This window comes from Pogoniulus pusillus, chromosome 4, assembly GCF_015220805.1.
Source record: "Pogoniulus pusillus isolate bPogPus1 chromosome 4, bPogPus1.pri, whole genome shotgun sequence".
In the NCBI taxonomy this organism is placed as follows: domain Eukaryota; kingdom Metazoa; phylum Chordata; class Aves; order Piciformes; family Lybiidae; genus Pogoniulus; species Pogoniulus pusillus.
This window is the reverse complement of record NC_087267.1, coordinates 13322822-13338775: the sequence shown is the minus strand read 5'-3', so window position 1 is coordinate 13338775 and position 15954 is coordinate 13322822. Positions and strand designations below refer to the sequence as shown.

The 15954-nt window shown below is 40.8% G+C and overlaps 1 protein-coding gene across 3 annotated transcripts in view; it reads right to left on the bottom strand.

The window, feature by feature from the left end:
• The window catches only part of ANO6 (anoctamin 6), an 81591-nt gene that overhangs the window by 10296 nt on the left and 55341 nt on the right, over positions 1-15954 (bottom strand). For all 3 annotated transcript variants that reach the window (XM_064142222.1, XM_064142225.1, XM_064142223.1), the window contains exons 7-15: positions 14645-14760; positions 14085-14219; positions 12428-12533; positions 11319-11379; positions 7929-8074; positions 6431-6508; positions 4845-5070; positions 2687-2856; positions 2075-2172 (exon numbers count right to left, since the gene is read on the bottom strand). In XM_064142222.1, the coding sequence (XP_063998292.1) occupies positions 2075-2172; positions 2687-2856; positions 4845-5070; positions 6431-6508; positions 7929-8074; positions 11319-11379; positions 12428-12533; positions 14085-14219; positions 14645-14760 (1136 nt within the window). The remainder of the gene's footprint in view (positions 1-2074; positions 2173-2686; positions 2857-4844; positions 5071-6430; positions 6509-7928; positions 8075-11318; positions 11380-12427; positions 12534-14084; positions 14220-14644; positions 14761-15954) is intronic.

The following is a 15954-nucleotide window of genomic DNA, read 5'->3' as shown; positions in this document are numbered from 1 at the left end:
GCTTGCCCAGACACGTTCCCCTGCTCCTTTTGTGCTGGAGGAAGCAACCACGGGAAATGAAAACAAAAGCCCTGGTTTCACCTAATATGGTCAAGCTTGGTAAAATGCCATTCTGATTGGCTATCTAGGTCCAAAACCCCATTAGTCTTGGGCTTTACCGACAAAAAGAGATGAGCAGCTAACACAGCACACTCGGCTGTTGTGTTCACGCTTGCTTGCTGCTTGCTACTGCCTGCTGCCATTGCTCACTGCCTCAGTGCATCCTGAAAACTCCACTGCCTTGAGTTTACAGGCTCTAAATGCCTCCATGCAGCCAGCCTACATAGGTAGCATGATTTTGTGCTGTGACTGAACATCACATGACATCCTGCCTACATCTGTCAAGACAAGGAGTCCTGGAGACACACAGGTTGTCCAGAGAAGGCAGGATAAGGCCAGAGATCATCTGTCTCCTTTCCCCAGCATGTTATGAAGCCTGGGAAGAATCAGAAGCCTCAGCAGCTGACAAGACTGAAAGCATTTTGGGTATCGTCTGAAGCCCCATGAGTCGGGAAATAATACTTTGTGAGTAAATACTTAAAGCCTCTTGTAATTCATGACTTGCCTTCTGCCATAAGCAGAAAGGAGCTTCCTGAGGCCATCTAGTGGATAAGCAGTGTAATTAACTGCAAGCAGTGTACTGACCACAAGAACCTTCTCTTCCAATGTGTTTGCATTTGCCAGTTACTTCTTCAAGTGTTCCAGTTTTGCCTGTTCTCTATGTGTATAAATATCCAAACTGTGTGTTTCTAACCTTGTAAAAAAGTTTTCTGGTGAGATTTAATGTTAATAAACAGTTTTCATAGTTATTAACAATCTTAGCTTGGATATAAAAAATAATATAGATTATTGATTTTCCATAATTCATAACAACAGTGGATTAAATTATTCTTGAATTACTGAAAACTTACTTCAAATACGAGTGTAAGCTCCTGTTTGCTTATCCTGAAAGCAGTTATTGACCACCATAAAAGTATCAAAGGGCAATATATCAGAATCATAATAATTCATACTTCTATGCTACTTTATGTGAATGACAACATAAAATTGAAGAGAACAAAGAATTGAGTTAAATGTAGGCCTGTGGTTAGGCAGCTTAAATCCTGATGCCAAAATTCACACTGTCACAGGATGGTTGAGGTTAGAAGGAACCTCTGGAGGTCATATATCTAACATTTCTTTGCACTGGTATGGCCAGTGACTGAAGGTGACATCTGGAGCCACGGCTGGTCTAGAGACCCTTTCTCAGACAAAAGAAGGTGATAGGAAGGGTGGATCTGCAGTCTACCCTGCAACCAGCAGTCTACACAGAGATTTGAGGTCTGGAAGAACCAGTATTTATGACATGCTTTGATGTAGGGTCACTGTGCAGCAAAGAAGCACAATCCACATGTTGTAAGAGCAACAGCCAGAGAGAATACAATACAGAGACTGGTGATAATGGCATTCAGGAGAGTGTGTGCAAATTGGGAGTTCCCTTTTTCAAGTAACATAATAGCCACTGATTAGTGCTCAACAAAGAACAAGTTGTGAGATAAGAAACAGAGTTCTGGGTAGTTTCTTGATCTAAATTATATGGAAGGCACTCATAGTTAGCACTTTGCTTTGAAACATGTCCTTCCAGGGATCTGCCCCACTGAAAGGGCATTATAATGTAGGCATTATAAATGCAAAATATGACTAAAACTAAATGAGTTAAATCAGTAACTTATGTGTGACTTCTGGAAGTCCAATGTATAGTAACAACTCATTCCACTCAATATTAAGCAATAGTCCTTACTTTAATGTTTTTAGAGCTTCTGTTACGTCAGGTTTAAAAATCCAAAGTGAAACACATCAAATCTAATTTGCAGAGGAAGGAAGCATTTCTGATTAGAACTAAATATCTGTCTAAAAAGGCTTCAAAAGACTGGTCTTATTCTTTCAGAACACAATGTGCAGCAATGAAATTTAGTGACTAAAAGCCTGCACACATCCAGCAAAAGCACTACCTTTCAAATATGAATGAGCAGATTACTGAACAGCTTAAACTTACGGAAGAAGCACTTCTTGAATGTTGTTCCAGAGTGCTTTCCCTCCTACTATGATGGCAAGCTGAGTCGTGAGTTCAAGGAGACATCCACCTGGATCACACTGAAGGGTGGGAGAGACATGAAAAAAAATGAATTTGGGTAACTTTTCAGGCACCGAGAAAGCATTTAAAAATAATGCATTCCTGGTTGATATGATATAGTTTCTTAAAGCAATGGCATGCAAAAGCCAGTCCCAGGCCATATATAGTTACATATGATAGCTTGACATGACACTAGTGAAAGAGTAAAATAACAGGCAAAATCATGAAGCTCTGCACTGTGCTGTCACCAGGCCAGGGTTGCTCAGCAGAACAGGAATACTTCTGCTGGTGTTCCTCCCTTCCCATGTGCCAGTTCACAGACTGCTGGACCATAGGAAAATAAACTTCTGAGGGTATGTGCAACACATTTCTAAGCCAAGCCGGTCTCATGGCTGGGGTTACTAAGGAGACGATTGCCTTGAGGGGCAGCCACCTTTTGAACTTTCATATTAAATATGTAGTTATGTCATACACTCCTAATTGCAGCAGAATACCTCTTGTTGTCTAAAAACAAATGCTGTCACACATTCTTACCTCTTCGTTGCGATACTTTCCTAGCCAATAAACTGGATTTCCAGGATGACCTACAAATCTACCCTTAAAGAAGGCTATATAGAAGCATGAAGAATAGTAGTTGACAAACTGGAACAAGAACATCTTCGTGGTCAGACTGTTTTCATATTCTGTTTGTGTCCTTGGAAGCTCTGCAATTAAAACAAAACAAAACAAATTGATTAAAAAATTAAGAAGCCAGCTTACAAGTAACCTGTAAGTTGCTTTAGAGCCTCAGCTAGAAAAGTGTGTGTATGCCTCATATCCTTAATGTGACTGAAAATATTGTATATTACATTGTACATAATCCCCATGCATACTGTAACCGTTAACTGGTCAGGCCACACCTTGAGTACTGTGTCCGGTTCTGGGCTCCTCAATTCAAGAGTTGTTGAGGTGCTGAAATGTGTCCAGAGAAGGGCAACAAAGCTGGTGAGGGGCCTGGAACACAAATCCTATGAGGACAGGCTGAGGGAGCTGGGGTTGTTTAGCCTGGAGAAGAGGGGGCTCAGGGGGGACCTCATTGCTGTCTAAAGCTACCTGAAGGGAATTGTAGCCAGGTGGGGGTTGGTCTCTTCTCCCAGGCAACCAGCAACAGAACAAGGGGATACAGTCTCAAGTTGTGCCGGGGTAGGTATAGGCTGGATGTTAGAAGGAGGTTCTTCCCAAAGAGAGTGATTGGCATAGGAATGGGCTGCCCAGGGAGGTGGTGGAGTCACCATCCCTGGAGGTGTTCAAGAAAAGCCTGGATGAGGCACTTAGTGCCATGGTCTAGTTGACTGGCTAGGGCTGGGTGCTAGGTTGGACTGGATGATCTTGGAGGTCTCTTCCAACCTGGTTGATTTTATGATTCTATGATTATGCTGATTCTAGAACTACAGAGGTTGGAAAAAGGAAAGAACTTGTTCCCTGACAACAAAGAAAAAGAGCAAGCAGAAATTCTCATAACTCAGGGTTAAAGAAAACAAACAAACAAAAACAAAACAAGAAAAACATACCCAAATCCAGCACAGTCGGGAAAGATGCAAATGTAACAGTGAATTGATGAAACAGTATTAAATGAAACTATATCAACAGACTGCACTGCTTCACACATCTGAAATAAAATAGCTACTTTAATGTCGATGGCCTGGATATAAAGAATAATAATATTTGTGACTGTTTATCTAGTTAATAACATGGGAATGGCATCTAGCTTTGGAACAGTGACCTTATTTCATTCATTTACAAGAAAATAGCTATTTCCCCCATAAACAAAAGCTAATGTAATTGAATGTGTTATGCATTACTGATCTGTTTTAATAAAGCTTGGTTATTACAGCAATTTTCTTTGCTTTGTCTGTTTCACAAGCACAAAACTGTAAACAATTGAACTTTCACGCTGGCAACATAAGGTGTTTTTTAACAGAGGGATGAATGTTATATTCCTTTGATATGGAGAAAATCTGTGTTTGAAAATTTCCAGGTGGCATTGCATGGTTTGGTGGGGAAATACTGAAATGTGTGGTACAAGTTTTCACTTATTTGACTTCTTATTGTGCATATGTATACTACTTTTTTCTTACTATTTGTGCTAGTTTGAAGCAGGCTAGAATGTTTTGGTGAGAAGAACTAGATTACAGGCTGTGGAAAGAAAACAATGGTGATGTCTACTTCACTCATAGGCTTCTGAGATGTATAAAAACATAAGTCAAAACACAGATAACACACTCAGCACCACTCTAGCTTGGGCTGTTGGGCTGGGCTGCATCTTACTCTCTAACTTCACCCTCTATTTTTGGGACTAATCCACTTTGCTTCCTAACCTCCTGGCCAAACCTCTATTCTTCCTTGGGACTGGGGTAAGGTTGAGAGGGGTAGGGGGAAGGTGAAGGGGCAGTTGGGAGCCCCTCCTGGGGACTCAGGTTTCTGGGAGGGGAGTTCTGTATTACCTTTTACCTTGTATATTTCTGTCTATAACTGCATATACTGTAAATATCTGCCTGTATATTGTGCTAGATGCAAATATAAGCTTAATTCATATTTCCAGAGCTGTCTGAGTCTAGTCTGGATGATTTCTAAAGTGTGGGGGAGCAGAGAACACCCAAACCATCACACTATTTTAACCCAAATTTCTGTCTGAGGGACAGCAGCAGCGTACCAAAGTCAGTAATGAGGATTGCCACTTTCTCATAGACGATGTTGAGAACCATAATGACTATAAAGCTGATGAGCGAGGCGGTGACTGAAGTGGCCGTCTGCGGGGTCAGGTACTTTCGGATCACCTCCGTTTCACTAACGTGCCGCGACAGCGTTGCAGAAAACACCAGGAAAACTGAGAGCCTGTAGACAATGACTCCAATAACTGAAGCAATAATCAAAAGAATCTGCCAAGAGAATGCAAGAAAGGTGTTAATGCTGAATCACTGACCTCAGGAAAAAGTGAGTTTGAAACAATTTTTACAATAGGCAAAAGGAATCCAATTGTGTGCCTGTCATTCCATCACAGGATGATGATCAAATAAGATAGAAGGCAATGAATATAGATTCAAAAAAATTAGCTTTTGTTTTGTTTGGGTTTTTTTTTTGGTTTCATGCAACATAATAAATCTGCAGGAAAGAAAAGCGATGGCCTGTTTTATGACTAGTAACATGGTTTGTACAGATGCAAGCAAAGATAATGAGATGTGTAATCAAATCTTATGCCTCCAGGCACATGATGGAAGAAATCTCCCTCTTTTGACCCTGGGCAATGTAATACCAAGCCTGCATTGGTTATGAAGGGGGCTGTACTTGCTTTCGCATAGTGATATTACAGATTACAGACCCCTCAAAGGAAGACAGAAATTTTAAGCCAAGTCATACAATCTGCAGGAGTTGTAATAATGATTCTTGTGTCTCATCTTTCTTGCCATCTTTTTTTCTTCACTATCTCTGCTAACTGCCATGAATCTATCTACCTCCCCCTACCCTGCACATAATAGAAATGCAGTAGCACAAATGAGAAACCCTGATCAAACCTCTTCCTTTCAACACAAAGTCTAACAGCAAGTCAGTATTCTTTCCTTTGTGTCACAGATGTGTTAATACTGAGGCTCTTCAGGGCTAACAGTCACAACTATCTCCTATCTGTCCCCTATCAGCAAGAATGAGAAATCTACTAGCTACTGATTATGTGATTCTGTGATACCATTTGTGGTACAGGTACAGAGGACATGCAGCTTGCTGAAACACTGAGCCTGTCAAGGTGACCTCTCTGGGTGTGCTCACCGTGTTATATATTGTTTCATGGGTGACTGGACTGCTCTCAAGTTTTAGTTGTCATTAAAGCAGCAGCTCTGGAAGATTAGAGAGCACCCAGCTTTGCTCCATGAAGTGAAACAAAAAACCTGCAAGACACCCAGGACTGTGAGACACAATACTGAAGCAAACATCTGGAACAAGCAGGATAGAAACCTGGATGCAATAATGAAGGAGAATAAATCAATGGATCACGTTCTCAAGCATAACTCACAAACTAGGATGTTTTGATACATATTTTCTATTGAATGTCTGCTATTGAAGATCCAGTCCTATAGTTACCATCTTCACGTGGATCCATAATTTGTGGGTTTGGTTTATGCATCAGATGGACATCCAACTTAACCTGTTCCATTGTTACCTTTTGTTCAGTTTGGGAAGATCTTTTTTTACACACATACTAGAGAAATGAATTAATGAGGCAAAAGAATAAGAGAAGAACTTTACCCAGAAGAAGACTGCACTGGAACAAAAAGCCACCCGTATGCACTTTCCACAGGCAGTGTATGGCACATGTTCTTCTTGCTGTAAAAGGTTTAGAAACAGATCAAGGCTGCATCCAATCTTTTGGTGTGTAAATTAAGCTCTTTATGATATTGAGGGCAGAAAAAAAAGGGGGGAAAGTCCCTGGTTTCATTTCCTTCCCTGCTTTGTTGTCCTGGAGACTCATGTTTATTCAATTTCCAAAGTCTTGTCTGATTACAGGTGTCCTTTGCTTTGATGTCCATTCTAAGATAAAAATAACTTCAACAAAAGCTGAATGTCCTCAGATCTTACTGACTTCTGCTATGACAAGGTGCATAGCCCTGTTGAACAGAGCCATCCTTCTTGGATGATTGTGCCATCCAAGGTCATTATCTTTCAAACCTCATTGGCTAAAATTAACAGGCACTAAAATTTTGATCCCTGACCTCTGTATTTCTCAAATTGTTCTATAGGGCAAACAGGATGATTTTCCCAAGGAAAATGCCTACCTTGATATGGTGGTGTGAAAATTCATTGAGTCTTTATAGAACCTCTGAGGACCAAAATCATTATGCTTTAGCATAATAATCACTTTGAACTGTATGAAAGGAAATGTCTAAATTTCTGGCTATGACTTTGTATGTTAAAGGTGGCATAGGCTTATAAACTTTTCAGGACAACTTTTTTTTGGGGGGTGTGTATAAGATGTATATGGCACATAACTCTGAAACTTTTCCAGTGCCCTCCAATAAGCATTAGTGCAAAGTGAATGGAATGTGAAAGCAATGCAGATCATCTGACAAACGTCAGAGTAATAAATTGACAGTGAATAATAAACAGTGAAGCTGAGCTGGAGTGAGCTACAGAAGCTAAAGCTACTCAAAATGTATAATAAATCAAGATCTAAACTAAGATCTTAATAAATATGAATCCTTTTTCATTGAAATGAGGATTATCCTTGTCCCTGTGAGTTTGTTGTTATTAAACATAATTGCATCCATATGCACTTAGCAACAATACCTATATATACACTGCAAACAGAAACATCTCTGGTTAAAAACACAGTCTTGGCATGATACATCATGTAACATCTTTCCCTTTATTTAACTCTTTTTCTGGACACACTCTTAGGCAAAGACATCAAATGTTCTGTGCTCTTGGCCTCTGGCAACAACACTGAATCACTTCTTGGGGGATTTAATAAAATAGATTTAGTCTCCTAAGCTGGGGATAATGTCTGCTTCTGTTCATTTATGACACAGGAATCTCAGCAGTTCAAGCTCCTTGAATAGGCAACTACTTTAAGGTGTCTACAGCTAGGTATAAATTCTCTCCCTCACATCTGTTCTTGATAAGCTCACTATATCCAGGCCAGCTTACCAACTCTCCTTGAAGCATTGCTGATTTGTACAGCTCTAGTCAGACTCAGTGTTTTCATAGTGCCACAGTAGCCACCATTAGCTACCAAAATGTTCCTTACCTGTGTGATTTCATTCACTACTACGTGAGTGCACCGAGCCTCGTACTCTGGGCGAACTTGTTCTTCTTGCTCTAAGTACTCAACTGTGTCCCATTCGTACTCCAGTTCAGCCTGCCGCCGCTTCCAAAACTCCAAAAACAAAGTAACTATGAGGAAGATAGACAAAATGAGCAATGCTATGTCAGTGTGGAACACTGGGCTACAACGTGTAGCTCAGTTTTCCATCGAGCTTTTCACACAGCTTCCCACAGACTTAAACACTTACTGGTTAATGCAGTGATGAAAATAACATAACTGCCATTATTGCTTTGGATATACAGGTGCTTTAATGAAAGAAACCTGAGATAAGTGGCAGTACAAGCACATACTAAAGAATGCATACGTATCTATCTACTCTCTGCCTAAAACTAGAATATGAGCACTTTGGATTTCATATGATAGACTGCCTTCAAATTTATCATGGGATGATGGCATAAAAAAGCAAACTGGTTAGACAGATGAGGACAAAATGCTGGACAAAGTGCAGGACTTCTAGAAAACAAAAACTCTGTATGCCAAAAATTGCCACAAGGAGAAGTTTGTGTTCACTCAGTCTGCAGTGTTCAGGTGGTCAAATTTCCAGTTTGCAGACTACAAGAACCAACAATGATTCAGGTAAAGCTACTTAAACACAGTGTCTTCCCTTTTCTACTAGCACACATCTGAAGAGGTTGAAGGTATTTTTGCATAGCATGGAGCTTAGAATGTCTCAGGGCTAGGTCAGCAGTTTCCCTGGACTGTGTTTCTACAACTGGAAGCACGGGGGGATCAGCTACACGGTTGCCTAAGTGGTACTGGCCAGGCATGAATCCAGCCCAACTCATTATCTTGTTCCAGGACATTATGCAGGTAGATTTGGTAGCAGAAGCAAGCACAGGCCCAGTTGAGATGGTTGGGAGGAGCTCAGTATGACGGGTGTCATTACCATGATCCCAAATACACCCAGATCCTTTATGACTGCACTTTACGACTTTATGTGCAGCACTGCTTCCAGGAGGAGTTAGTATCTCTTCACTGCACTCCACATTACTTCCATAGTCTGGGAATAATTAACCCTAACAATGAGGCTTTTTATTAGTCTGGCCCCTTGTCTTGAATGATGAAACATCAATGGCATGCAGCTACAAGTCCGAACGTTATAGGTTATTTCCAAAATCAGGTGTGGTCAATAAATTCCAAGCCAAAGCACTTAGAAAACAGAGAACTCCATGGGCTGGACTGTGAGATGACCTTGGCATTTGCACACATGCAAAAACCCAGGAAAACCCTCTCTGTGATAAATCAGGCTCCTCCTTCACAAGTACTTCTCTGCTTCGTGCTTAAAAACACAAAGGCCGTTCCAAGCAGTGCAGCAGAGGATCACATGTGCCTTCTCCAGCAGAGCAAGGAGATTAGCTTACCATAAACCTCTAACTGCTGTCCAGCCCAAGCCACAGGCTATACTGATTTGCTCCAGCTGCAAATCCAGCTGCTGCTGGTGAATCCAGAAGTGATAGCCTCCTTCTGTGATAGCCTCTGTGTTAGCAGTGAAAGGACACATAACAATGGGGACTATTCTCAGTCCCAGAGAAAGAAAAACTTCTAGCAGCTCAATAAACCAGCAGTCCAGTTTTGTCTTTCCTAACAGGGAAGGAGCTGCTGCTGGATTTGACATTTTCCCTTTATTTTGAACCATCATATTTTTAACAGTGGAAGCAAAAGATGTTTCAGAATCAGGAGATCTCAGTGTCAATTCCATTTCACAATGGTAAATTTTGCTGTCCTCTTTGCTGTTTCCCTCACCACTATCATTCAGTATGGCCCAGGCACTCTGCCTCTGAACCTGTGTCACCAAGGACTGATAAGAAATGCCTCTATTAAAGAACATTTTTTGTTTTGTTTCACTGATCTTACTCAGGGAGGAGCAGCAAGTGAAGTGGAATCTCCATAACTTTTACCAGTCCTGTCACACTGTCATGGGAGAAGTGGCAGAAGTGTTGCTCTAGAGCCCTAATGTATAGAGGTCTAATTCCTGAGGCCAAATTCCTTGGTGCTTATAAAGCTTTAAGATCTTTGAAGGGAACACAATAAAAACAACCCCAACCAATTATTAAAAGCTTATTGAGGTTGCAACATTAGATCTGAAAAAAGATAATATTATTTCAATTGCTTTGCACCAGGAGGTCTGCAAAAATATTTGAGCAAGAGGAAAATTACAGCTGGAATTCTAATAGGACCATGGGTCATGTGGATACAGTACGATTTTGACTGGATAAAATTCACCTCTTTATACTGGGGACTTATGACAAGAATGCTAATAGACCTTGCAGCCACCATTGTAATTATGCAGATTAACTTTGTAATTATTACTCTTGGAGCCATTTTTCAAAAGAGGAAGCACAGTTTTACTTAAAAAGCAAATGTTAAATAAAGTAACTATTCAGATGACAGGAGATTACATTAGTTTTTTTCTTTTTCATTTATAGAACTTATTTCTAATACTCTGATTTTTAAATAAATCTGTCTGAAACGATGTGTTTCGGTTTACATTTATTTAAAGCAGTAGCTTTTTTAGGTCATGATAGGAAAAGAAAAATACAATGTGTTTTACAATGAAAGCAAATTGTGTGTTCTTGTCAGCCTCCATATTAATTGAAAGTGTTACATGAGCTATTTTCTCTACAGTATCCTGTATACAGCCCTAACATTGAAATTCTTCTGGTGACATCTGGATAAGGCAGTGCTCTGAAAGCTGGGTAACAAATGCTAACATGAACAAATGAAACCATTTCTGGGAAAACAAACCTTGCCTAATCTCTGAACACAGCACCAAGTGGTTTCACCCATGGGAAACATCATCCTGGTTTCAGATTTTTCTCTGTTAAAAGATAAATGAAGTTCTTGTACCTACTGCACTTTTACAATCAGTTTCTTAAATAAAGGCAGGAGTAAACTCTTTCTGGGAAGCATAATACATTACACTTTTCAAATTTCCTTTTGCAGTCACACAGCTGTTAATAGGCACAGGCAGCTCCAAAACACTTTGGAAAAACCCCCTAGCTCCTCTGCCAGATATGCTTAAGCATGTGGCTGGCTCCTGCTGGATGAACACGAGGCAGCTTTAATGATTTCTTTTGGACGTTTTTCCAGTCAAACAAAACAAAACAGACACTGAAGATCAAGTCTGAGTTATACAACTTTTTTGCTTTCTTGTAATGCTCAAAAAGAGTTCTTCTTCTACAGAACCACCCACTAATGAATTCCTGAGTGCTAGAAAATGAAGCCGTTGCAAATTTATCCATGTTTTCTTGGATAATGCCAGAGGCTTGGCCAAAATTAGATGGGAAACCACAGTTGCTGAAATCAACTTACCCCATATTCCCATAAATACTGCAAACACCAGTGTCCCAAAGCTATCAAATATACAGAGTTTCTGGAAAATGGAAGAGAAAAAAGGTTTGAAATATAACTGTCTCTATTTTTTTTTCTTCTACACTGATCCAAAACAGAAGCTGCTTCCTGAGCATGTTGATTTTTGGCTTTCACGTAGTTTAATCAACAATCTTTATTGATAACCTTTGCTCAGTTTCTGTCACTGTATACTCTTCTGCAGTAAAGAAATTAAGTGTGAAGCCAGGATTGAAAATATAAGCCAAATATGCAGCAAGAGTACCACAAAATGTACTATCAAACTTCCTTCCATCTGTTGCATAGGAAGAAACAAACAGTGTTTCTGGTCTGGGAACTCAGTGTAGAATTATCTATTATTAATACATCCACAAAAAAAAACAATGGACACATCTGGTTCTCATGAGCAGCATGAGACAACATTCTGATGAGATACCTCTGTGGTCACAATTTGCCTTTACTCCCATCATAGCCTTTCTCCTGTATTCTTGCTTCTTTTACCATTTAAGTGCCTTGGAGCAACACATTAAAGCTGAGCAAAATGTTTTTGATTGATAGCTGGAAAATTGCAGTTTAGGGGATGACTGAATGTATGGGAAAGAGTGGCAAAAGGCTATAATTAGCCTAGTGAGACAAGCTAATGGAGAAAGTGGGGTTCCTCTAGATAGGAACTTATGACCGTCATGGTTAACAGGCCATGACTGTGTCACAGCTTCTGCATGGCCAACATCAGCTGCTCCATGTTCCCATCTACTCCTTGACAACACAGGTCACATTCAAAGCATGGATCCAGATAACTGCTTTGAAAATGGAAGGCACATAATTTAGGAATGCTTTAAACATTTCACTAGGAAAATTGATTAAGAACTACTAAAGCCAGATCAGATTGGAGCAATAATGGTTTTTTTTTTCCTTCTCCAAAGTTCAGTCCCTGTATTGAAAGGAACAGCTATTTGCACAGTTCTAGCAATTCTGCAGGATGTTAGTGAAGGAACAGCACTGCTTTGTATATAATACTAGAAAAAGTGCAACTTAAGCTCAATAATGTGCCTATGAGCTGTAAAAGTAGTTACCTTGGATGATTCACAAGTTATGGTGAGGTTCCAGTAGGTACATGCCTTATCACACTGAGGGCACATTATGATGTTGCCTCCTATGTCAGGATCACATACTTCTTGGCTAAAAGGAAAACTAGTCAGTCACTCACCAACATTAACTTCTTTATTCATTTTTTGTTTGGGTTTTGCACAAGAAGACAGTGCAATCATCTCAGGGAAGTGAGAAGTAATTTACCAGTGACTTGCTCTCAGAATTTCACCCCATGGCCTGGAAACACATTGCTATTTTTGTTCTTAGGTCTCATCCCAAAAATAGATGACATAGGAGGAAAATTATTTTTGCTCCTTGTACAGGGTGCTAATTCACAAACCTACTCACATGAAAAATAAATACCTCTTTAAAGACCTCACACAATAATTCAAGGAATGGCAGATTTGTGTCTTAAGAGATGGCAGAAGAGTTTGGCTTATCTGACTTAGCACAGTGGAGGCTGAAAGGTGATAGAATTGATTTCTATAAATACATCAGTGGAGTAAACAGCATATTAACTATTTAACTAAATGATAATACTGACATGAAGTTAATTTGGTATACATTTGCCACTGGATTGGAGCTCTGGGACAGGCCTTCACTACGTTTTGCAAAGATAAACATCTTTCCAGATGGGGGTGTACAGTGTGATGGCCTGCAGATGATTTGGTACAGCAACCCAGCTGATTCCTCCTGGGTTGTTGAGCCACAGTTGAATTTTGTCATGTTATGCCTCTTCTCCTCAACAGCTGAAGCTTTCTGTGCTGTTGGTTCTCTCAAAATAGAGGGAAAAAAACGGGGAGTTTATCAAGTCTTTGGATATCTCTTAAAGGATTACAACAGTGGAAATTATGTGTTATGTAATTTGTATTGACTCTTAGATGTCTACCACTGTAACGGTCCATGGATATCCACTACTTTTCTTATCTCATACTTCAGGCCTTTACCTTCAAATTCACAACTATTGTGCTCAAACCCTTTAATTTTACGTATCAAAGCTGATCAAAACTGGATATGATGTTAAAATAGCCTGGTACCTAGTAAGAGAAGAGATGGTATGTGTTTGACCAGAAGTTACAACAGGCGAATAATCATTAGGTTACTAAAGATATGATCCAGGGGAGTGGAGCTTGCAAGTATGCACATGAGCAGTAGGGAGAGATGGTATGGAACAGCTTCCAAAATAAAGGAGGAGCTCTCTTCTCCTTCATTTGGCCTTCTGGGACATCCTGGCTATATGTCACAGAACTCTGAACCTGTAGATACCGAGACCCCAGGGAGCTGGGTTGGAGCGGCAGCAGTCTTACCACCATGATGGTGTGGTTCCTGATGGGGATGCCTATCTTAAGAAGATAAGTGCCTGCCAGCCCTGCGATCTATGCATCTCAGGAGCTGTGCTGGTCAGTTGGATAGGGTGAGAATAACCTGCTCTTTGATCAGTCGAGTTACTCTGCATTCCTTGTCACATACCTTTCTCTCTATGATTTTAGTATTTGAGCTATAAGCATTGTAGTTTCCAGTATACCTTTGTCTTTATAGTTTTAGTATTTGAGCTATAGTAAAGTGTTGAAACTGTACCCAGAGCGGGGTACCATTGTGTGAGAGCATTCCCTGGTCCCCACAGAACTCACTGGAACATACCTCCATGTGCACATGTTCCTTGTCAGGAATCCGTACAGAAAACAGCCAACTCCTACAACCGCGGCCACAATCAGCATGTTAGTGTAAAAGCCCAACCAAGCAAAGTAGATTCCAATTTTTTCTCCATAGTATTTCCTGTGGAGAGGAAAGGGTTTTTTTTTTTTCCTAGAGCACAAGTAAATTCACCTTTCTGTTTCAAATGGCTTCTTATTTCAGACATTTTGTGCCAACTAGTACGCTCATATTCCCCCAGTTTGAATGTATCAAGATGGCAGAAGCATTGCTGCTAGGTATTTCTATCACATCTTTATACTTTTATAAGAGGATAAGGAGGAGTCAAAAAGAAAGGAAAAAGAATGAAAGATCATACTTTGCAAAGGTATAACTCTCCAAGAATTAGGTCATCATGAACTGTTCTGAAAGTATTTTCTGCATGAGCTGATATGGCTGTAGGTACCTGCCCTCATTACTGAGCTGTGCCTCTTGGACATCCTCAAAATCAGACCTCCTATCTGAATTTCTAGTTTCTTCTGCATTAGTCCAGTCCTAGTCACACTAACCTGATGAAATCCAGAGGTTGCAGTTTGAAAACGTTTTTGGGATGAGCCCATTCCTTGTAGAGAAGATGTCGTTCACTTGGGCACTTGGGATCAGCTGATGGGTGCTTAAAACTAGACTGCAAACCAGAAAGAGCATGAGAAGAAGATAGGATTAATTCAAGCAGCACTGATCTGATCTCTGCAGATCCCATGCCATAAAGCCAAACCTGGAGGAGCCTTTTAGCCTGGGGAGGCAGCTCTGGGAGTACACTAGGATTCGAGAGAGATGGTTGTCAGAAAGACACTGAATGATAAAGCAAGCACTTTACATATGTGAGCTGAAAATAATAGAGACTCACAATGAACTTAAATTGAAGCACGTAACAGCATCTTGGCACTTAGGCACAGAAAATAGAAAAAGATCCATTTTAATTAGAGCACAGGACTAAATTAAAATTGATTTTAAGTAGCTCTTACAAGCTAACATGCTTTGCTTCAAAATACTATTGTACTGGAACGAAGACTGGAAAGTCTGAGGGATAAATCCAGGGCTCTTAGTCTGTTTTAAATTTAAAAGAGAGCTCACATGGAGATAGCCCTTGTGTTTGTCACTAGGTCATTTGAAAACTTATTTCAATAAAGCCTATTTTTGGAATTTTCCATTCGGTGTCTGTGATACAACAAGGCACATGACTTTTCTAGAGATCTATAGGCTACTGGGGGCAGATGTGACTGGGTTGGAGGGCAGAAGGGCTCTGCAGCGGGACCTTGACCGCCTGGACAGATGGGCAGAGTCCAATGGGATGGCATTCAATAGCTCCAAGTGCAGGGTGCTGCACTTTGGCCACAACAACCCCATGCAGAGATACAGGCTGGGGTCGGAGTGGCTGGAGAGCAGCCAGACAGAGAGGGATCTGGGGGTGCTGATTGATACCCACCTGAACATGAGCCAGCAGTGTGCCCAGGTGGCCAAGAGAGCCAGTGGCATCCTGGCTTGCATCAGGAATGGTGTGGTGAGCAGGGAGGTCATTCTGCCCCTGTACTCTGCACTGGTTAGACTACACCTTGAGTACTGTGTTCAGTTCTGGGCCCCCCAGTTTAGGAGGGACATTGAGATGCTTGAGTGTGTCCAGAGAAGAGCGACGAGGCTGGGGAGAGGCCTTGAGCACAGCCCTATGAGGAGAGGCTGAGGGAGCTGGGATTGTTTAGCCTGGAGAAGAGGAGGCTCAGGGGTGACCTTATTGCTGTCTACAACTACCTGAGGGGAGGTTGTGGCCAAGAGGAGGTTGCTCTCTTCTCTCGGGTGGCCAGCACCAGAACAAGAGGACCAG